The sequence below is a fragment of the Pleurodeles waltl genome, chromosome 11 (assembly GCF_031143425.1).
Source record: "Pleurodeles waltl isolate 20211129_DDA chromosome 11, aPleWal1.hap1.20221129, whole genome shotgun sequence".
NCBI lineage: Eukaryota > Metazoa > Chordata > Amphibia > Caudata > Salamandridae > Pleurodeles > Pleurodeles waltl.
Genome location: NC_090450.1, coordinates 77,434,573 through 77,458,584, shown reverse-complemented (window position 1 = coordinate 77,458,584; position 24,012 = coordinate 77,434,573). Strand labels below are relative to the sequence as shown.

The 24,012-nt window shown below is 42.7% G+C and overlaps 1 protein-coding gene across 3 annotated transcripts in view; it reads right to left on the bottom strand.

Moving 5' to 3' along the window:
• The window catches only part of ATP11B (ATPase phospholipid transporting 11B (putative)), a 456,703-nt gene that overhangs the window by 390,907 nt on the left and 41,784 nt on the right, over nucleotides 1-24,012 (bottom strand). For all 3 annotated transcript variants that reach the window (XM_069213099.1, XM_069213101.1, XM_069213100.1), the window contains exon 2: nucleotides 10,108-10,224. In XM_069213099.1, coding sequence (XP_069069200.1) covers nucleotides 10,108-10,224 — 117 coding nt within the window. The remainder of the gene's footprint in view (nucleotides 1-10,107; nucleotides 10,225-24,012) is intronic.

Here is a 24,012-nt window from a genome sequence, read left to right as displayed (position 1 = left end):
TGCCTGGGGAGTCAGAAAGGGACAAACCGTGCAGGCAAAAGGGAAAAGAAAGGGGCAGCTGCCAGTGAAAAGTAACTGGGCTGAAATCAGAGATGGAATTATGACATGGTGACAGCAATATGCTAGCAACGCGGGTGTGAAAGGGGAAACAATTGGGAATAATGAAAGAAAATGGAAATAGGTTTGGAAAAAAAAAAAAAAAAAAAGAAGAGACAACATGACAGGCTGTATATATGGTTAAGACAACCCCTCATAAACAGAAACTATGAAGAAAAAAAATACTATTGCTTAAAGAAAAAAAATATGCATATATAAAGAAAAAATATATATATATTACACATTTACTAAATTCTTTAGAAAGGACGAAAATAAATAAAAGTTTGGCTTCTATTTAAATAAAAAGCCTACAATGTGCAGGATATTAGAAACTGCGAAGGGGCTACCAAATTATTACCTTGATGGCAAGATGGCAATGCGAAAGCAAGCTGTCACTAAGAGAGAAAGGAAATAAAAAGAAAAGTCACGGAGAGAATCGTTCAAAGAGCAGTCAGGAAAAACTTAGCTTTTTCAGTGCAAAAGAAGATTGTTTATGATGTCCAATATTCACATGCAAAAAAGAGAGTTACAAAGCTTTCAGAAAGAAAAAAAGATATTGGTTGCTCTCTCAACAAAAAACCTTCATAGTGCAAAATGTTATAAATTACAAAGTGACCGCAAAATCAATAACCGGACTGCAATTAGAAAGCAAAAAATTAGTCAGTGACTAATTGAATAAATAGAAAAGTAAATTGAGAAAATCATCTAAATGAAAAAGAATAATAGTGAAAAGAGCCAGAGAAGATGGTTTTCATGTAAGCTCGAAGCAGTGAACGTATCTGTTGCCAGCGGCAGACGTTTCTGGATGTGGCTGCCTTTGATACCTATGCAACGGCATTAAATTATTTAATTCTCATCTCTCTACTACTGCATCTGAGATCGGTAATAGTGATCTGCATTTTATATCTGCCCACTGTCTGCAATAACATCTTAGATTTTCTCTACGCTAACTCTTGGAAAACCAATATTATGTTTTTTTCAGCTTGATGTTAAGATAAGGTTGCATAATAATGGCATCACTGATAGCAGGAGTCTTTTGCATTTCTCAAACTGCGTGAGTGTATACACATGAACTAAAGATGGCGCCCCTCAAACGAAAGTGGAATTGAAAGGGATGGAGAAGTGTGCAGTAATACTCTTCACATGGCTTGCTGGCAAACTTTACCTGGGATTAAATCAGACTGCATAGTATCTTTCAAGATGCCACAAAGGCAATTAAAAGTGTTCATCTTAATGACGGGGTAAGGTTACCCCACTGAAATTACAAACAAAAAAGAAAGGGCTACAGCACACCAAAGACGCCCAAGAGGCACAATGTTGGACTTGGAAAACCCATTACAGATTTATGATGTCCTTCCCTATTATGGAATCATTAAAGCCACAAGTTGCAAACATTTTAAAATACAGTACGCTTTGTAAGTTTAGTTCAACACAAGAATTACTTTGACAAATTGCCCAGCTAATTTCTGATAAAAGCAAACTATTGTGAAAACGTAATCTGTAGTTTGTTGCAAGCTGGAGTCAGTGACCCGAATAACCAGAGGCAGCTGAGCAGGGCAACCAGATTGGCTTGAAAACGCAAAGAAACTGAAACTGAGTAAGCTTTTGATGTTGGGTGAGGACAGGAGGTAACTGATCACAACCTTTTTCACTGCTTTACTGGCAACTGCAGTCAACCTCTAACAGCAATTCAAAATACATGGGTGAACATTGGGACAGGATATAGACGATGCCGAGTGGGGCAAATGACCGTATGTTTGGTCAGAGTCCCTGACCAGTAGACTTACATTGATTCAAATCATTGCCCTACATCAAAGCTAGCTAACCCTGGAAATGATATGCAGACTATTTGGTTCCTAAACAGGCGGATGTGCCATAGACGTCATGTCTCAAATGCACACTACATACGATGGTGGGGGTGTGTCCGACTCTGACTTCTTTCTGGGGCAAAGTTTTAAAAAGCATCAATGAAGCCATGCATGCCACATTGGATTCCTCCTCGGAGATGTCTCTACTGGGACTCCTCCTGCACCCATGCAGAATAAAATAGAAACGTAAATTTGCAGCCCTGATGCAGCTATTATTGAAGGGCAGAGTAGCTAAAGTGTGTCCCCGTTTCCCCCCTCCTCCAAATTGGGTACTTTGCATTCAGAAGTAATTCAAGGTTCAGATCGGAAATTGCATTTCTACAAACGGCAAATCTCAAGTGGGTGGATGTCAACCCAAAGAGCGTGGGATGCAACACTAGATTGCCTTAACCACAAGTTGAAAGATTTTCCCATGTGACTTTCAGGAGTACAATGATGATGTGGATATAAGTAGATTGTGCCATTATGAAATAGAAGTAAAAGATGGTGAAGTGCTGAGGAAGATTTAGGTAAAGGGCCTCACCTCCAAAGATTGTTACTGCTAGGATTCCCCACTTCCCCTAATGGAAGGCGATTACTGCAGTGCATGTTATGTACTGAAGATGCTCAGTGTCATCGTTCTGGCTGTTGGGACAGCCTTGTCACCCACTACTGTGTTGAGCTGCATGCTTCCACAGTGAATAAGAAATATGTTTTTATAACAGATCAAAGTGAGGTGGCTACGCAACAAATGGAGTAGGCATGCGGGTCACCGGAGCTCCGGGGCCCACAGCCGCATCGGAACCCCCACGGATCATCCTGACAGAGGGCACTGCGCAGGGTGCGTACATTAGACCCCCGAGACAATCGGGGACTCGATAACTGGGCTCCCCGAAGCTGGCCGAATCTGGGACCTGAGGCAGCGCGACCTTCACAAGATGGCGGCTGGTCGGCCTGGCGGCACTCCTCGCGCTGAATTGGAGGACGTGGGCCCGATCGCCACCGTGAGAAGGAGGATGCTGGGCCCAGCTGGGTCAGGGCACCCGGATTTCTAGTGGACCGGTGGGTGTTCCGGGGAATCACATCTGGCAAGGGAGTCGTGCCTGGCAGGAAGACCAGTGACACCAGGAGCATTGTGGAGAGCAGTCCCCAGTAGAGGAGAGGGAAGCAACGTAACAAGGCGACCCAAGGCCACGCTCTCACCTGCACTGTGGAAGGTAGGACTTCCTAGCACATCCCGAACGGATCAAGGGAAGAGGGACAAGAGTGAAATTGCTGACTGGACTGGCCCCCGCCCATGAAATAGCCAACACATTGCCAATTAACAGGGACACAACTGGAGTTCACATCCAATCAACTTCGGAGTCCCAAGAACGGCCAGGACTCCATTTTCACCAGACTGCAACAGTCAGCCTCACCACAAGGGTTTTAGACAGGATGTCATTATGTAGCATAGAGGAGAACGTCGCATCTGGTCACTGTAAACAGCGGAGAACGAGAGTCTACCCCTCATGCAGAGGCAAATGGGGAAAGCAACCAAGAAGAGGGGTGGAGAACGGGGGGGGAAGGGGACCTCACAGGCACAACTAACCTACAAGATGGTGGAGCCAACACAATCCACGGTAACAGAGTTGACGACCACCACGCCAACACTAAAAGACGTGCTTCAAGCCATAGCAGCCTCACGGACAGCACTTGAGGTAAAAATAGACACTGAGCATAGATTTGGGCCTCCTTCGAGACGACCATCGGCGCTTGGCGGAGAGAGTCACTGCGACGGAAAGGGAACTTTCAGCAGCGACTCCTACCTTGGCCTCAGTAGGCAGGCACATAACGGCCATTGAGCTGGGTTAAAAGTGCTAGAGCATAGAACAGAGGATGCCGAGAACAGAGCAAGGCGCAACAACATTAGAGTGATTGGACTCCGAGAAAGAAAATCAAAGGCTCCGACATGGTGGGCTATCTGGAGGATTGGCTCAAATCCCTTGGGGCCCCAGAGGGACTTTCACCCTTCTTCACATTGGAGAGAGCCCATAGAGTGCCGGCCGAGCCGCCTCCGCCGGGAGCTCTGCCAAAACCAGTGATAGCGCGACTACTTTACTATAGAGATCGGGACACCATACTGCGCCAGGCACGACTCAGGGATGATCTGAAGGTTGGCAACAGCAAAATATCAGTATTCCCTGACTTCTCTCGAGAAGTTCTACGTCAGAAGGCAGCTTTCTTGTCTGTGGAACAAAAACTCTGAGAGTTGGAGATACCATACTCCATGCAATTTCCGGCTCGTCTCCGAGTGGTCAATCAGACAGGGGTGGAATTCTTTAACACGCCACAGGTGGTGTGGACCTCTTGCCGAACATTGATCCCAAAGCCCTTGTCCGACAGAAAGAGGAAGCAACGACCTAGATCTCGTAGGAGACAGCCACAGCCCAGGATTGACCTACCCACACCAGAAGAAGTGCAGGAATAACAGCAGAAGGTGATGGTTGCATCAATAGGTGGGGCTTTGTTGCACACAATATCCCTGAGTCGATAGATGCGTGATGAACAGACAGAGCAAGACCACGATTTCAACTTGTTCGAGTGTAGTTCTACCAGTGGTCACCCCAAACTCTGCAGATGAACTCTTATAGATAATTAACGGAGCGCCGCAGCGGTGCTTCGACCGGGACCTCTAAACACCAGCCAGCGGGCTGGCTACCACCAAAAGCCATTGAGAACAGCGTGCCCCGCTCCTGTGGACTCGGCAGCGGCACTCTTGCCACGCGAGTATGCCTAATCTCCCCATGGCTGACAGCAAGTTGAGGGGGGGAGATGGGAGCTGGGGGCATCCAGAGCACCCTGCCGCAGCAGAACGGAATCACCACTCCACTCACAACGTAGCCTGAACGTTAGAGGGCATGAGTATTTTTGACGCTCAGTTATTTGACTGTTTGGGTGAGAACATACAGGTTTTTTTTTTACCCTGGGGAAGGGGAGTTGGGAAAAATGTTACTTAGTTACAGAACAGTTTATGTTGTGTTGTCTGGATATGTCTCATATGCATACTGATATGGAGGGGGCTCTTCTGGGGTGGGATTAGGATCACTAAGTGCGCCAATATGTTCTTCACTATACAGCTCATGGAGGCCACACGGAGTTTTAAGTTTCTCACATGGAAAGTTAGAGGAATACAATCCATGACTAAAAGACACAAGGTATTTTCCTATCTCAATAGAAGGGGAATTCAAATTGTAATGCTTCAGGAGACGCACCTAGATGCGGTAGAGAGTCGTGCCCTCCAGAGAAGATGGAGAGGTCAGGTCTACTGTACCACTTATTTGGTTTATGCCAGGGGGACTTTAATATTGGTCAAACATGGGGTACCATACCAACACACGGTGACTTTCATAGACCCGTTGGGACACTACACTATAATTACTGGAAAGTTAGATGGGAAGGAAATAAGGCTGTGCAGCATTTATGGTCCCAATAGAGAGCAGGTGGGATTCCTCGCCTCCCTCTCTGAACAATTAGCAGTGCACTTAACGGGATCAGTACTGCTAGGGGGAGATTTTAATTGCATAGCAGATACGACGCTGGATAGATTGCATCCCCCCCCACCCCCCCCCCCCACCCTCTTCACCGGTTAACCGAACAGCTCAGGGTTACCACACGAGGCAGAGGGACTGAGGCCTGGTTGACTCATGTCACATCCAGATTGCAGGGACTACTCCTTTTACTCACCAATGTATGATTTACATGTAAGGCTGGATACATTCCTATGCTCTCCAAATCTACAAACACCCTTGACCGAGTATCTAACCTGGACACTATCCGATCATAACCCATTGTTAATTAAGCTGGGGTGGTCACAGAATCAAGTGCCGATCCCCACCTGGCGACTCCAGCCAGCTTTATTGGAGGATCAAGCTTCTACACATACCATTAGCGCAGCAATAGATGCTTACTTCGAGGTTAACAGAGGCTCGACACTCAAAATTGACTTAATGGGACGCATTCAAGGTGGTCACTAGAGGGAACAGCATTTCAGCAGCTGCCGGTGCACATCGTACACTACTACATGACATAAAGAAAGCAGAACAAGCGCAGCGCACACTTGAACAGCAACGCCCTGACACCCCAGAATTACTAGCAGCACTCCTCACAGCTCGAGAAACGACAGCAGCAACAATCTAACAACTGCACTGTTATGACTATAAAGCCTATATGGCGCGCTCACTCGGAGGGGGATCGTGCAAGTTCATTACTGGCATGGTTAGCAAATCCTGTGCATAGGAACACAGCTATAGCTGAATTAACTCACCCCATGGGGCACACCATATGCACTCAGACCGAGATCAATTGTGAATTCTACAAATACTATGCTGACCTGTATGAGACCAAAGTCCGACCAACGGAAGGAGAGACACGCAATTTCTTATCACATATTGTAGTCCCAACAGTCTCTGAACTCGAGGCGATGGAGCTGGGGACAGCGATTACTCTAGCTGAAGTGAAGGCAGCCATTAGCAGCATGGGGCGAAACAAGCCCCCGGGACCAGAAGGACTCCTGGTTGAATTTGACTCAACATATATAGATAAATTGGGCCCAAGACTAGTTGACGTATATGAAGAAGCTAGAGAACAGCATACCCTCCGGATGTCAGCCCGGGAGGCCTTGATCATTCCTCTGCTGAAGCCGAGGAAACCGTCCACGGACGTGGCCTCATACCGTCCCTGGCGATGCTGCCCGTGGATTATAAGACACTGAGCGAAATTCTGGCTATGCGTCTATTGTGGCATATGACCAGCCTGGGTTCATCCCAGGGCACCAAACAGCGATGAATATAAGGCGCCTCTTCTCTCTACTTCATAGTGAAGCCTATGATAAACAAAAGGCGATGATATTAGCAATTGATTTTGAAAAGGCCTTCGATAGCCTTGAGTGGCAATATCTATATGAAGTGCTTCGTAAATTTGGACTGGGGGACCAGTTCATCGCATGGACGAGGCTGCTCTACACTAATCCAAAAGCCAGAGTCTGCACGGGAGTTACAATATCAGACAGCTAACAGGTGGAGAGGGGGACCAGACAGGGTTGTCCCCTTTCTCCATTGCTTTAGCTATCGAACCGCTGGCTTGTGTTGCCAGGGTGGGAAGTGCTCATGCGGGCATAACGATAGCGGGACAAACGCACCATATCACCCTGTATGCGAATGATCTACTGCTCTTCCTGCAGGATGAGAAAGACGCCCTGTGTGGGGCCCACAGTCTGTTGGAGCGCTTTAAGGGTATATCTGGCCTCAGAGTAAATTGGCAAAAATCCAGCTTATTTCCTGTTCTCGAGGGCAGGACTGCCCCCTTTGATCTTGGGAACCACAATGCCTGCCCTACTTGGGAGTTCAGGTCTACCATAATAACCTAGATCTGCTGGATGAGAAACTTGGAGCGGACTACGAGAGGACTTTGAGGAAATATGACTATCTGAGCCTCATTGCCAATATCCGTGGCCGGATGAGTGGCACTCTTAAAAAACGATAGCACTACCCCATTTGTTGTACTTTCACCACTCTCCCGCTATGGATTCTGAGAACCTTCTTCAAAAAATGTAACTGCATGATCGTGGGCTTCTTGTGGGGGACAGGCAGACGACGCTTGGCGCTCATGATTTTGCAACGCCCTCTTGAGGAGGGGGGACTGGCTGTCCCTGACTTTGAAGCATACTATTTAGTGGGTCAGCTTCAGTGGCTGACTGGATGGCTAGCTGGCCGGATAATGCCAGACAGGGAGACTCCCCCTTTTACCCCAGACCTTCACTCTCTGACCCGGGTCATACTACGACTAGGCCCCCGCCTATCACTGGCTCCCATGAGCTAAAAGTGATGCACAGGTGTTGGCTACGACATCTCCGCAGATCAGTGTGCCACGCCCTACGCGCCGGACATACTACTGATATGCCTGCTGGTGTTACCGCATAGAGGGGACTGAAGGCGACGATGGGAGGCGGCAGGGGCAACCACTGTGGGGACTCTGTACGAAGCAGATTCTTTCCTGCCCTTTGAAGACTTCCGCGCCCGGTATCGGATTCCAGTTGGGCAGTTATTGCTTTATAGAGCAGTCACTGAAACGATTGTCCAGAACTGGCAAGTGGGCCGGATGGAGCCGCCAATATCAGAAGCGGCCCAATACCTGGTAAGCGCCATAGGTACACACAAGGCAGTGACATGCCTTTATAGGAAAATCAAATCTGCGTCCTGCAAGCCACTAACAATCCTTAAACAGAAATGGAAGACAGACTTGGGGGCCCCTGTTACAGATTACGAATGGGAGGTAATATTGGCTCAGACCCCACGAGTCTCTAGGAATGCCTGATTTAAGCTCATCAATATATACGTGCAACATAGAGCCTATTTGACCCCAGGCAGAATTAAGAGGCACTTCAGTCTCGCAGAGGCCAGTTGTCCTAGATGCGAAGAGGAGGATGCAGAATTTCTCCACGTTTTGGTCTTGTCCAAACATACAAGAGTTCTGGAGATCAATTACACATCACATCACAGACACAATCGACCGAAAAGTACCTGTTAATCCCAGACACTGTTTATTAGGAGGCTATTGCCGAAACATCCGGCACAAAGTAACAGACCAGAACCAGGATGTAGCTTTGGTTTTGGCTAAAAGAGAAATAGCAATGACTTGGAAGGCGACACAGGATCCCCGAGAAAACATATGGAAGAGAGAAATGTTGAAATGGGCAAAAAGCAGGAGAGGCAGCTAGACACAGGGAAGTGCGAAGAGGCCAGGGACCACGGGAGAGGGAATGGGCATGGGGCACACTGGTGTGCGAACTAGAGCCACTTGGGGGAGGGGCCGCAAGATGAGGTGGCGCCCCGAACGCTCTGTGCTGACACCCAATATGGAACCCTGACACCCAAAATTGGCACCAACAGAGACATATGGAGACATGGGAGTACACCAAAAACAGATGGAGGGCCTTCTCCCACATAACAGTAAGAGATACCTACCACACACGGACATATCCAGATATCTAGGCACACGAGGGAGGAGGGGGGTAGTTTAAGACCCCGAGGAACCTCTGTCACAATGGAATACCTGCTGGCCCACATACCATGACGAGAAAGATCAGGAGAATAAGAAACACTGTGCAATAACTGGGTACGAAGTTATCACTGTCTATGTTAAGTGCTAAATGTAATGACATGCCAGATATTCATCATCCTGTACAAGACACAAAGTGTCTCTTGCAGTAGGGCACAACAGACAAGAGGAGCCCGTGAGAGGGTTGTAATGTTTGTATTTGAAACTTAATCAAATCTGTTGAAAAAAAAATTATCAAAATGAAACTGCTGCTGTTGAAATAAAGTTTGAAGGAAGACTGTACAATGAAAATTCAATGATTAAAAAAAAAAAAAAGTCTCAACATACCTCCAGGTTCAGGCCTATGTAAACACTTAAAATCACATAACTCTGAGAATTAACTCAAGTAGAAGAAAAACGGCTGCCAAGTGACAAAATAATGAAAGTGGAGCAAGTTAAATCAGCTTTCATTCCAAGGGGTGATCTACTGCCTGTGAATCTCCACTTCCAATAGTATAAAACAATAGAACGATTATACTGTTCACTACAAGCCCATCTTAGCAGTTAAAAGACAAATTCCTCATGTCTAAACTCCAAAAGAATGATAGCTTTTTAGCTGAGAATTTACCACAAATTTGGAGAAATTAACTTTCATTCTCCATTTGTCTTTGTGGTGGTATTGACTTATTTTGAAGTTGTGAATTTAAACTGTAAATGGCTAACGTGCAGACTAGCTTTAAAAATAAGATGTTGCTAAGTAATGTAACAGTTTAACTCTTTTTCTTGATGTTAAATACTAATGATGGTTAGCTATTATTACACAAATGACCACAGTAAATGAGTTTTATACAAGCAGCATCCTATGCTTCACTCACCTGCCTAGCTACTCGCAGGATGCAAGGCTGTGTCAAACTCATACTTCATTAATTTCAATGTTACTATATTTTTTGCCTTCTTAAGTCTTTTGTGGAGAGCATTAAGCAAACTCATAGCAATAAAAACATTTTCCTCTGTCCTAAAAATGAATAACAATTTTTCTATGCAACGTGCGATTACTAAAGGTTGAATAAGGAAATCGTTTTCACACCTTAGATGATATGATTCTGTTATCTGCAAATTTTTGGGGTGTGTAATGGCCATGCTGGGGAAACCGGTTCGCAACATAAATGGTTCTCGTTTCACTGGGATTCGGCGGGTCAAAACCCTAGGAAGAAAAAAAGAAAATATTACCAAGAGTAACCATCTCCATGTGTGTCCTACAGTTTCTGGTTCTTTAAATTAATAATCTTTAGTCAGAGAATGTTATTATTAAGAAAAGGTTAACAGCAAAAGTCTGCAAAAGTAGCTGCTAATCTTTTGAAAGCACCCCTCCTTCAGACATACATTCTAGGTACAAGGGAAATACACTTAGGACGACAGTGAAAAACGTTTCAGCAAAAATAAGAAAAGTTACATTTGAGTCATCAGTGAGAAAACAGAAATAAATTAATGTATGGAAAAAAAGGAAAATTAAAGCCAAAATAAATTTTCCATTTCTGAAACCAGTAGATATAGAGTAAGTGAATTAGGCATATGTAAGCAAATCTTTGAATATTATAAAGAGGTTGTTCAAGGAGCAAGCCAAGGAGCAAGGTGGCTAATAGGGTGATCTCCCATAGCTGTCTCTATAAATGTTCTTCGCACACTGGAGGACCTTACTCCTTCCACCGCTGAAGGAAGACCGCTCGTCTTCACATCTGTACTGGTTCTTGCGCCTTCACCGACTTCTGGCATAAGAATAGCCCAGCACCAGTCAGCATATTAAAATATAAGGCACTGATGAAGGATGGGGAAGCAAGAGTGTAGGGAGAGTAAGGTTCTCCAGTGAGCAAAGAACATTTATAGAAACAGTTATGGGAGATCACCCTATTAGCCACTTTGTACCACTTTCCCCATCTAAAGGTCTTCTTTGTGCATTCTCTTTTTCTGTTTTAAAAGTCAACTCCCATTTTTCTTATTCCTTCCGCCCAGGGAACACCTAATTTTGTAACTCTGAACACTTCCTTAAACTTAGTTTTCTCAGAGCAGATTCACACAGAATCACAAAAAGCACACTTTCGGACAACTTTCTGCCAAATTATGAGCTATTCCAATAAACAATTTTTTGCTGTATTGGAGAACACATTTTCTGATGGGAATTAAGTTCATTAACTTCCAGGCCCAATGGAGAACCCTCCGTAGTTTGCTAAAATACACTACACACATTCCTGAGATGTGTGCAATGGTATAGAACATTAGAGGCATGCCTTACAACCCCAGTATGAATCAAACCAGCTCTATGCGGGTCATCTTCACAGTCTACATTATTCAACAATCTGTAATGTCTCAAAATAGTTGGTGAAAATTACTGAAATAAATGACACCTGATAAATGTCATTGCTACATACAATTTATTTATATCACCACATTACAACTATTTAACACTAGCATGTGCCTAGACATGCACTGGTAGATAATCTATTGTTAACAGAAGCCTTGGCCTTTGCCATAGATTTTGGGCAACAGGATTTGGGTTTTAGTCCCTGCTACTCCGAAACACACCTCTGCAACACACATCAGGTGCACTAAGCCTTTACCTCGTTCAACATGGAGAGTTTCTTGCACACCAAATGTTAGTATTTTGTATACTGTGTACCATATAACTTTCAATATGCACCACCACACTAGCTCTAGGACTTAATACTATTTCCATGCTTTTCACCAACACATGTACACACAGCAACTCTAGGCTGTATTTAACTATCAGTGACGTAATCAACTATTTCATTTAACATGTCATGAGTGATGTCATAAGCAGTACACAGTGGGGGCACAAGAAATAGGTAGCTCAGAATACTATGACTTGAGAATTAGGTGTTGAAATAAGATAAAGGCCAACTGTAACATCACTTTAACCTTTGCCTTTTTGGTTAATGTCACATACAAGAATCTTGTACATAGAAATGAATATTTCTTCTCTTAGGAATTTATGAAACTGGAAGAACTATAAAACTAGCCAGACATCACAATGCTTCACAGTGTACAACCCTTCACTCTATTGTTTTTTAGTTTTTCTCATAATACACAACATGTGAAAAAGTGCTGAGTAAACTGAAAAAATATAAATATAGCTTAATGTTTACACTTCTAGAACAATCCCGCCACTGTTCAGCTATGAAAGCAACAAAGCAGTAAGTTTCAGTCAAATACTAGGACATCAGATTTCCAATTTTTGCTCGAGATGTGTGCCACCCAGAGACATCCACATGGCCTAGTGAACAGCCTCAATATTTTAGAGCAATGGTTCCCAACCTGTGGTCCGGGGGACCCCTGGGGGTCCGCAAAGCCTTCTCAGGGGGTCTGTGACTACTTAGAAAATGAAAAAATATAAAAAAATAATGACAAATTAGGTCCCAAGCTTCCAGTGATGACTCAGTGGAGGTCCCCGGATTCCAATGATGATTCAGTGGGGGTTCCCTGGATTCCATTAATGATAAAGTGGGGGTCCACAGAAGTCAAAAGGTTGGCAACCACTGTTTTAGAGTGTAGCATTTACTAAAGAAAAAAATAAGTCTCAAAAGGAAAACCATTCCTGATTTAAGAGCAAGCTTAACTGAACATTTGTAAAATAGTATGAGATCACCTGACAGATATTCCTGCATGTCTATAAATAAGTGCCTTTGAGATCCTATGTTAAGCTTATCCCAAACTAGTGCCTTTAATGCTGCAATTTTGTATACACTAGAATATTGTTTTATTTCCATCATTCGGTCTGCTTGGTGAAAGACATTCAGTTTATGGCCACACAATCACTTAATCCCTAAGTAAGTTGGGCATTCCACTGTGCTTAGCGTGCTCATGTGCAACTGGAATTATGTCATATTCTGCACTGTGTGCAGTGCTCTTGAGTAGTCTTCTGGAGTTAAGAGTTATCAGTGGATCTTATGTTTGTGGGTAATGAATGAATGTACCACATGTGTTTTTTTTCTTTTATGGTGGGGTTTTGAGGCGAGGAGCCAATCTAGAGTGGAGGTTCCTTTACTGAATGTATCTGGTGCTTTTATTCCTGATGAAAAGTGGTCCTGTTCTGTGTATTGCTTTATGGGTGATACAAAGCAGCTTGAAGGTGGACCTTCTAGGAACCAGTACCCAACGGAGGGCCCTCAAGGCAGGGGAGAATTGGGCTTGTGGGTTTACATCTAGGAGTAGCCTGGCAGCAGAGTTCTGAATTCATTGTAGTCTTTTCAAAGCTTATAAAGATGGACCGTGGTAGAGGACATTGGCGTAACCCAGTTTAGACAGTACAGGAGATAGCTGCCTGGACCTTCTGTGCAAATCCCAGGTTTTTGGGGGGTAGATGGGGTGCAGAGCTTTCATAGTAATGAAGATTGATCTTGCCAATTTGTTCACTTGGGCATTCTTTGATAACTTGGAGTCTATATAATTCAAAGGTTTCTTACTTCCTTAGATACTTTGGTCCCAGATCGTCAGGCGCAGAGTTTGTCATAATTTTACAATCAATGACCAATGAGTATTTCAGTTTTGGAAACATTTAATTTGAGATGGCTCCATCTCATCCACTGATCAATGGCTCTGAGGCAACTGAAGATTTGAGTTTCTAATGTTTCTGGAGCTTTCCAGTTTAAGTAGTATTTGTGTGTGATCTGCATAGTTATAGCTCATAAGCAGAAATTAATTGATCATGGTCAGAAATGACTTCATGTACATGTTGAAAAGCATGGATGAGATGACGGAGCTTTCAAGGACCCCTGCATTTGTGAAGTATGGCTTAGATGAGATCGGGTGAGTATGGTTGAAATTTGTTCTGTTTTAAAGATAAGATGTTACAGTCAAGAACAGTCCCCTCTATGCCAGGTTCATAAAGTCTTTGTATTACAGTGCCATGGGCAACCGTGGAAGGCAGCTGAGAGGACCAAGAAAAGTAGTGCAGCGACCCCATTCCGGTATAGTGTGTTTTTACCGTCATCCCAGATGGCGATGATGGCAGATTCTGTGCCTCTTCCTGGGCAGAATCCTATTTAGTAAACTGAAAGTATGGATTTATCTTCAGTGATCTGTTGCATCTGGGTGAATGCTGCTCTTTCTAACAGTTTGCCTAAAAAAGGTCCATTTGTAATCGGTCTATAGTTGTTGGGAGTCACGTGGGTCCATGTTTGTTTTCTTTCATGAGGGGTGTATGGGTGCTTATTTTAGGTCTTCTGGAAAGATTCCAGTAGACAAAAGAATTAACAATAATTCTTCTTATTGGTGTTGCAGGAAAAATAGTGAAAAGAATGTTATTGAAGATTTGTGGTGGACAAGGGTCAGGAGGGCGGCCGGCTGGCCTGCTTGCTTTGACAAGATCCATAAATTCACTCTGTGATAGTTGTTCGAAGGAATGCAGCAGCTGTGTTAGCCAACTCTTTTTTTTTTTGTTTTAAATAGGAGCCCAAAGTGTCTGCTTTGGTTGTGTAATGATTTCCCAGTTTGTCAGTGAATCTTTGATTATTGGGTTGATTTACTTCTGTGCAGTAAGTTTTACAAAATTGTGAGAATTTTATTAAATTCTTTATTTGCACATTTTGCGTTTTGAATTCTGTCTGAAAAGTAAATTTTTTTGCTTTTCTAATTGCTGACTTGTATAGTCTGTTAAGTTTGTTGTCATTGACTAAAGTTTTGAGCAAGAAGCATTGCAGCTTTGTAATTTGCTGTTTAATCTTTTTAAGTTCTGTACCTGTTCTTCAAGGTGCTTGTTTTCTTTTGTCTATTTGTGTTGTTCTTATTGGTATTAGGATAGTAAAAGCTTCATGTATCCACTCAAAGGTTTTTAACTGAATTTATTGTGTCTTTATCGGTGCTGGATGTTAGTTGTGTTTCGAAGTATTCAAAATTGAGCTTGTTCCACAGTCAATATGTGGGTGCATACAAGGTGGTCCTAGGTGTGCTGATTTGTGGTATTTTATGTTGGAATACTATAAAATGATGGTCTGACCATGTGCCTGGACTAATCCTTTGAAAGGTAACTGGTTCTGGATTTGCAAAAATGGCATCTAGGATGTGTCCAGTGATGTATGTGGGTTTGTGGACGATCTGATGTGGTTTCAGTGTGACTAGGCCAGTGATGACAGTTTGTGAATGGTGCATATTGGGTTTGTCAAACTAAAAGTTTAGGCCAACAAGAATGCATAGGTTGGAGTGTAGTGCTATAAGGTTTGTAACTACGTCTAAAAATGTGTCTGGGAATGTTGCGCTGCTAGGTGGTGGTCTGTAAAGAAGAATGAAGGTACAGGAGGAAGTTGGTGTAGGGTTGCACCTGGGGATGAGGGCCCCAAAACCTTGTAAGAAAACATTGTCAGCCTTGGTGAGATTTGCAGATACAATTTTGTGTGACAGTTTGATAGCCTGGAGGAATAGCTTCATGCAACACTAGAGACTTGACATCTCCCAACAATGAGTTAGTTTTGAGGTGAGTCAGGTTTTGTGTCAGTGAGTAGGTCATACTGTATTAAATTTCACACATACATACCCACTCTTCCAACTGTATGATTAGGGTAGATAATAGGCTTCCCAAACATTGTGCACAGCTATGAATACTATGAACACTGAGTATTTATAAGCTAAACCTACAGATGGTGTCCTATGCTCTCTCTATGGGACCTTCAAGGTCTTATGGGCAGACCTTGGAAGCTACCACTGTAAACAATACTTCATGTAAAGTTTTCAGAGAAGCATTACTTTTTTTAACTTCTATCATGAAGTGCTACCCAAAATGTACAGCCTTGACACCTAGCCGTATAAACTACTTTTAATGAAATTACATGGGGAAAATACTGGAACTGAGCATTGAGAAATAAAAAATTTATTATGAATAACCGTCTGCATCTTATCTATGAACAGGACACTTATGGATGGTGCATATGTCATATATAGTACATCCTCCAAACACAATGGGAGGATTTTCTCCTCAGAACAAACGGTCTACAGGCTGGGGTTAGGTAGCTCATTCCACTGAATCCTGCATGTACACATAGTCCTTTGTGCCTCGCAAATGCTACTGAGGTATGTTTTGAGGCAATGTATCATTGCAACACTTTTCCACAAACATGAATTATAGAGTATTAGATTATTGTACCTTTCTAAGAGGTAAAAGGAGTTGTCTTAATGTGTCTCTTATCCATGGTGCACACACTGTCAGAACACTTTTTACTTGTTCACACAGTGTTATCACAGATATTATCTCTAATGATATGATCAATATCTGTCAGGTCACGAGCAGGGCATGTGATGCTGCAAATTATTTCAGCACAACATACTACGGTTGGAGTATTTTAAGGTCACTTTATTAGTTTTATTTAGCGAACATCTGAGGTTTTTACAAATGTTACTGAAGTTATAAGATACTATAACCACAACTTAACTTGAACACTTTTTAAAGTGATTTTTTTCGTGTATTACTTTCTCAAAGGCAAATATTTTTCTATTTAACTACTCACAACACAAAGTGTTGGCTGCAGAAGCTGGCCTTCAATCAGGCCTTGCGCCCAACCTCCCAGGTAGTCAAAACCCCAGTTAAGCACAGCTGGCCAAGCACAAAGACAAACCACACTGAGACCAGGATTTCACTGCTAAACTTGGCATGTGGCAGGGCGCTAACCCCATATGCTGTATAACCGAAGTGGCCATTCACCCAAACTCCCAAAGTGCACAGCCAAAGTTCTTAAGTTGCAGGGGGCTGATCACAAGGTCTGATCTGTGGTCAGGCTGCATGTTGTACCCAGGAATCAGCCAGTGCATGCCATGCACAGCAGATTCTAGTAACAGATTCTTGCACTCAATATCTAACAAGACACCAAGGTATACCCAATTTCAGGATATCAACTTTTGCGCAGACCTATCAAATGGAGATAAAGATATCAATAACATGTCTTTCTGATTGACCTTTAAGTTTGTTCCTCGTTTTTGATACGCTCTACACCAGATATTGCTGCACGGGTCTTAATCTGCTGCTTATTCAATGTCATGCAGATTCAAAAAGTTACCACATTTATTAGCAAACTAAAACTTATGTCTCCACTTTCCCATACCTAACATGCCAAACGAACGAAGACTAATGCATTTTGTAGAAACCTGACAGATGTCTCCAAATTTATATGTAAGTCAGCTTTTTAAGGGAAACTGCAAACATAACCAATACATTTCCACATTCACAAAAATGAGCATTGAAGGACACTTTTTTTCCCCCCATTTAAAATGAAAGGCATTTTTAGGCCTCTGGGGACTGCCCTTTTACTATGCACCTTTAGTGTTTACCATGCTTTCTTATAACGCTAACATGCATTCCTGGCACTCATTGTTGTAGAACCTGGGATTTCAAGAAGGTGGAGATAAATTAAGACTTCTCTGTTTACCGCTTAGAAAGGCACAATAATCCAACTCTATAATTTGTTTGTGGAAAAGTGTTGAAATGATAGTTCGCCTCAAAACATACCTGTGTAGACAATTTGTACAGAGGAGAAAAACCTTAAATTGAGTTTGCAGGATATACTATGGACAAGATATGCACCATACATAAGTGTCCTGTCTATAGATAAGATGCAGATGGTTAATCATAATAAAAATGTTAGTTATTTCTTGTCGCTCGGTTGCAGTATTTTTCCCACATAATGTAATTAAAGGAAGCTTATAGGGTTAGGGGATCTAAGCTGTACAGTTTTGGTAGCAGTTCATGGTAGGAGTAAAGACATGTAATGCTGTTCTGAAAACTATACATGAAGCATTGTATACAATGGCAGCTTCCAAAGTATACCCATAGTGTCACTGACACACAACCTAACTTACTCTTCATAACTAACTCACTGTTGCGAGATGCCATGATTTTAGTGTTGCATGAAGCTGTTCCTCCAGGCTATCAAACTGTCACATAAAATCGTATCTGCAAAAGAGGAGGTGGACTAGCTGTTATATTCAAGAAAACCATAAATCTCACCAAAGCTGACAATGTTTCCATACAAGGTTGTGAGACTCTCAACAGATGCAGCCGTATACCAAACTTCCTCCTGTAACTTCATCCTCCTTTACAGACCACCACCTAGCAAAGCAACATTCCCAGACACAGTTTCAAACCTTATAGCACTACACTCCAAACGTAAAACTTTGGAGTGACAAACCCAATATGCACCATTCAAAAACTATCATCACTGTCCTAGTCACACTGAAACTACAGCAGATCGTCCACAAACCCAAACACAAGCTCTTCATCATCCAATCACTTCTCTCCAAACATTTAAATATGATTAACTTAATTCAAAAGTATCATGTTTGCTTAGTCAAAGGATAAGATATAAAAAAAGAATTAACACGTCAAAGCACATCTAACATCTCTTTCAAATACAAATTTCTGAAAATTATTTAAACATAATTTCATGTTTGGTGTAACTATGTTCAGGAATATTTGCTGTATGGAAGAGCGGGAATTTCTATGGATGACCGAAAATTGAAACATTTATTTATTTTGAAACACACCCACCTGAAAATGTTTTTTTCTTCACCATCCGGGTAGATCTAAACCAACTTTTACAAGCTAAGCCTAAGCTACATGAATCAAACAAGTGCTAAACATGCAGATTTCCCAAATGGTGCCAAAGTTCTTAGCAAACCAAAACATTGTTTTTTAATGCATCTGAACCATAACTACACAGACAATACTGCAGACCATGTAATAGAGCCTTTCACATGTGGTCAGTAACTCTCAGCACTTCTTGCACAATGTATTTACTGATGGTATAAGTGTGCCAGCCACCCAGACTGGAGCTCAGGTGCACCATGGTTAATGGGAGTAGATTCCTCCCAACAAGATTTTGAAGTATACGTCTTTAACTACTTGCGTTGGCTCCAGAAAACACCAGTAGCTATTCCTACCTGGCCGATCGACCCGAAAACTCATTAAATTAATCCATGATGGGATCGAATCACGCACTCGCTTTGCCTCTAGGGTAATGAAGTGATTGTATAAGGGTTTGGGGGGCTTGAGTTACCAAGTCAACATGCTTCCGGCCTGGAGTGCTGTAAAGTGGGCCTAAGCCTACAACAATAGCAAGAAAACCAGGAAGAACTACATTTGAGGCTTACTGCTGCTACACCTACTGAAAAACATAAAAATAGGATAATCCTTTTAGGGTAATACCTGACGAAGCCACAGAAATCACAGTGCCTCCTCTCACAAAATGTTCCTCAAAATCAGGAAATACTTTGAGGGAGTTACTGAGTTTGTACTTGCATAGCAAGAGAGCCCCACCTGGTTGTTGTGCATACCCAAGTCCCCGAATAGACAGAAGGAAAAGTGAGCAGATGCTTCAGCGTCTTACTGTAGCATAGGCTGCAATAAGACTAGCCATCTACCTCAGTATCAGCGGTCAGCCAGAAACTGGTGGGGACAGAATGTCACAAGATGTTTCAGAGACCCTTGCACTTGAGTTGCCACTTCTAGAGCACCCTGCAATCAAGAAGACCAGCATATGTCTTAGCCGAGAACTGGGAGAATATTACAAGATGCGTTTCGAGGCAGGCCCTACTTGACAGACGTTCGCAAAGCTTGATCAAACCAAGGCTCCACTGGTACGACTACCACTGCCATATGGTTGGGGTTCAGAGTTAGTGGATGGTAGAGCATTTTAATAAAATCCACAAAACGGGTGCTATAGAAGTCCCATTGAGGTGGATGGAAATGGGACACCCTCCTTCAATGTCTGCTCTTAGCACACACGATATCTGTTGCAGCCTTTAACATTTTTTTGCATCCCTTTCACAGGCACACTGACCTTTATGGAAAAAGACTGAAGCAAACAATAATTCTCAGATCAGTTTGGTTGACCACATATGACTCTGAAAAGGATGGCCCACTCACTCTATAAGTACCAGCTGGGTTAGCATTCTCAGTATGTAACTCACAAACAGCACAAGTGGATCAGGTGCAGAAAATGCTCAGCTATGTTAATTACTTGATCACATCAGTGCTACTAAAGAGTACCACTGTGTGTTCCAGTAGAACAAGCTCAAGCCCTACCACCAGGAGAAGAAACTTACATAAGTCCTTATTGTGCCAGAAATGAAAAAGGAGCGGAATACACCTCTCTAGGACATAATGCTAGAGATTGAACAAGATGGCTTCAAGGAGGGAGTTCCACTCTTCTACCAACCAGCATCCTAGTAATATGAACTACCAATTCCTTTTTTACACTTCTCCAAGCCGTTTTTTTAGAGATACCTAGCCAGAAACAATGCAACAATGATGGCTTCAAAAGAGGAAACAAGCATGCCTTTCAAGCCACAGAAACGTCTGTGTCAACATGCAAGCACGAATCAAGGTGGAAGTGCCCAAGATGCTGGACTTGAGGCAGAGCAATGTACCCCTCTCCTGAGACTGGTTTAAGACAGTCTATGAAATCTGCATGTGCGGAGGAGCCAAGTGGTCTCTCTGAATAGCATACACACTCCCAACATGCACCACATTTTATCAATTTATGTTTCCATTGATCCTGCAGGGTTGACTTGACAGCTACCTAGTTTGAGAAAGGCCTGTGTCTCCAGACCATAGTCATATGTGCCTGTAGAATTGCGACCCTTTATGGGAGCCATGCAGTGGTCTGCTTCCCCCTGGCATCATCACACCGGCACTTTATCGTAATAAATTGGATTATTATTTGGAGCAGGTGACAGCACACAAGGAATAATCACAACACTTGTCAGGGTGAACTTTTAAAGTCATTAAATTAACCTGAGTTCAAACCTCTGGTGACTATGGCACAGAGCAGACAGGCTTAATTTAGGGCTCTGTGCTAAGTATTCATGCAGTCCCAAAAGGTTATTAACGTCAAAACTCAAAACAATAAAATCTGAAACTGAATTTAGATAAAAATATAGCAAACCGTAATAAACAAACTAACACAAAAATGACAAGTCCCATGAGGGGAACGGAGATGCGGATTTTTAAAGTTCGAAGTAGAAATAGCAAAAAGAAGCACCAAGCACCAATGATGGTCAATGCCCATATTGACTGGGATGTATAACTGAGCCAGTGGCAATGCTACTGCACGCAGGGTGCACCAGCACCCTTGAAATGCACACTGTTTGCCCAAACACACCCTTTTCACGAACATTTCAGTGTAAGACCTCTACTCTCACAATATCTGGAATTAGCTATTATTTGTATAGTTTTATCGCTGGAATTGCTTTGCGCTTTTACAGCTGTGACTTGTCACTTATGTTCCATCATCAAATATACGCTGCTTATTTATCACTATTACGTGTCCACCAATAAGGAATTTAATTAAGGTTTTGGCATGGGACCCAATGCCTTTGGAGGACTTGTAGTAAATTTATTTTAATAGTCCCGCACCACTGTGCCCAGTAGACCAGAAATAAAACGAAAATAAATAACACGAAGAAGTCATCTCTTTTTAGGTCTGGCCAAGATATATTTCACCCACCACAATATAAACCATGGGTCAATGGGCCAGCCCGCTTCTGCAATTGTCTGACATGCACTGTAAGTGACAACACTACCTGATTTCATGTGTACATCTGCATACAAAAAGTGCGCTACAGCGGCAGGACTGGTGTAACACTTTATCAATGTTTTCCACTTTCATTCTTTAACCTTTCATTAATCTTTTTAGATATACTTGAAGGTTTAAACTAAGTCTTTAGAAGACAGTATTTCAAAGTCAACAGTAACTTAATGTGTTCCAGTGGAAATTATGTTTTCCTGTGATGTGCATTACAATTAAAAGGGGTTGCTCTTTTAAGTACAACTCCATTGTAGGAAGGGCCTGAAGCGCTGCATTAAAATTTTAGGAGATGCCTATTTTATTTTTATTTTTTAATTGCAAGTATATGGCAGACACATTTAGACACTAGTTCCCCCAATCCAGCCCTTTAGGTCTTCTGCTGCAAATTAAGGCTAGTAGAGTCCACTCCAGATTCTCGCTATTTTTTTGGCCCATCTGTAGTTTCCCTAGGCTAGATTAGACACCTTTGCAGAATATTACAAACCTAGGGTTACCGGTCAGACTCCACTAATCCCAGGTTCCTTGAATACTGTTAAAAATGGTATAACCTGCGCTTGTGTTTAAAAGAGTCTTGCAAGACACACAAGAGCCAAATATTGATCTACCTTTAGGCAATGAAATCAGTCCCAAAATGCAACCCACAGACGAAATGAATACTGCTCCCCTTCCCACAGCAATCCCTCAGACTCAAGCATAGACAAGTATCTGGCAGTCACGCCTTTGTTTCCATAAACCAGCTGGCAGTTATGGCTCATGCTTTAAAAATTAAAACTGCAATTTAGACAAAATCGAGAAGTGTTTTATGAGCAGAAGCTCACAGCCTTGGCTAAAATGTATTTAAAAAAAAAAAAAAAAAAGAGATTGAATGCAGCACAGTAAACAAGTAAATGTTCTGGCTTGAGAAAAGCAACCTTGATCAGGCTGACACAATCATTCCCCTAAGCTTCCCGATGTACATGATGTGTCTGGTCTTTAATCAAGTCACATATGCTCCAATGAACTCTGTTGCACTCTATTTGAAACATTAAGGCCCTTGAGAAGAAACAGAAACAGCAGCAAGGCATCGGTTATTGCAAAGATGAATCAAGAAAGCAGGCAAAAAAAGCTAGGACACTTCAATTACTTCAAAAACAGTTACTTTAGGTGTGACGGTGCTCAAATAAGGTAAGCCAAACAAGCATTGTCAAAGACAATAGATCTGTCCCTGGCAAGCTGGTGCAGTAGGTTTTTTAGGTCGAGCCTCGACAGCGCTTGCGCTGTCTCTCGATCGGTTGTATACAGTTTGTGGGCTAACATCCCACCCACTGGCTATTTATTAGTTATAATGATTGTCCATTAAAAATCCTTGCCTTCAATTGCTTAATGTCCCTTCTTCGTCCCTCATTATTGTCCTTGTTTCCTCCCACGGAGCAGCACCTAAGTTCTCGATCATTCTGCTTTTGTCTTAATCTGTTTGTTTTTTTGTTTTTTTTTTATAACGTCCACAAGCTCTCCACGACTTGACGGCTGCTATGCCTTGTCGTTTGTTTGTTTCGTCCTATTCTTACGATGTTCTCTATTTCCAGCCGAAGCAGGGCCAGTTTCAGGTAATTGAGTTCTTATTATTGGAGCCCACGCAGCTTTTGTAACAATAGCAAAAAGCCTGTTTCACAGGCGTCGCGCTTCTGGCTTTATTTTCATTTTTTAGGTCTCTTCTGCTCGCTCCTCGCCCCACTCACCAAGAGAGCATGGATCCCCCCTCAAGCAGGCTCCCTTCCCTCACCACCTTCGTCCGCATCTAGTCACAGCGCCTCCTCAAACACTCCTCTTCCCTTGGCCACAAACACAGCGCGTAGCCTTTTTAATACCTCCGAGAGTGCATGCAGGGTCCGTGGAGGAGAGGCATGCAGTCTGCGGCAGACCCCATTTCACTCGTGTTTAAGCACGCTTTAATCGCTGTACAACCTATATGAGCTATTACTCTGCATGGTTTGAGTTAACTTTGTGTGTGTATGCAAAATTAACTTTTGTCTTGCTTTTGTTTTGGTCGCCGCCAGGATGTTCTTAACACCCATCAACTGCTTATGTGCTTAAGGGCAGTTTGCCGTTCTCTGTCTGCATGTCCGGAGACAGTAGGTAACCATCGGATTACGTGCTGCAGAACATTACCATACCTAAGAGAAAAATTAAGAGATTAAGGGCCATATGTACGAACACTTTTTCCCATAGACACAGAATGGGTAAAAACCTTTTTTTACAACCTGCCCTAAATTCTGATTGACATATTTCCATTGTCTCAAAACAATCCTAAATGTATATAAACGTGAGTAATAAGTGCGTTCAACTTCTTTGTCTACAATGTTTTTAAACTACCTTTATGGCTCGAAAATATATTTCAAGACAATTCTCGGTTATCTGCTCACATGTGA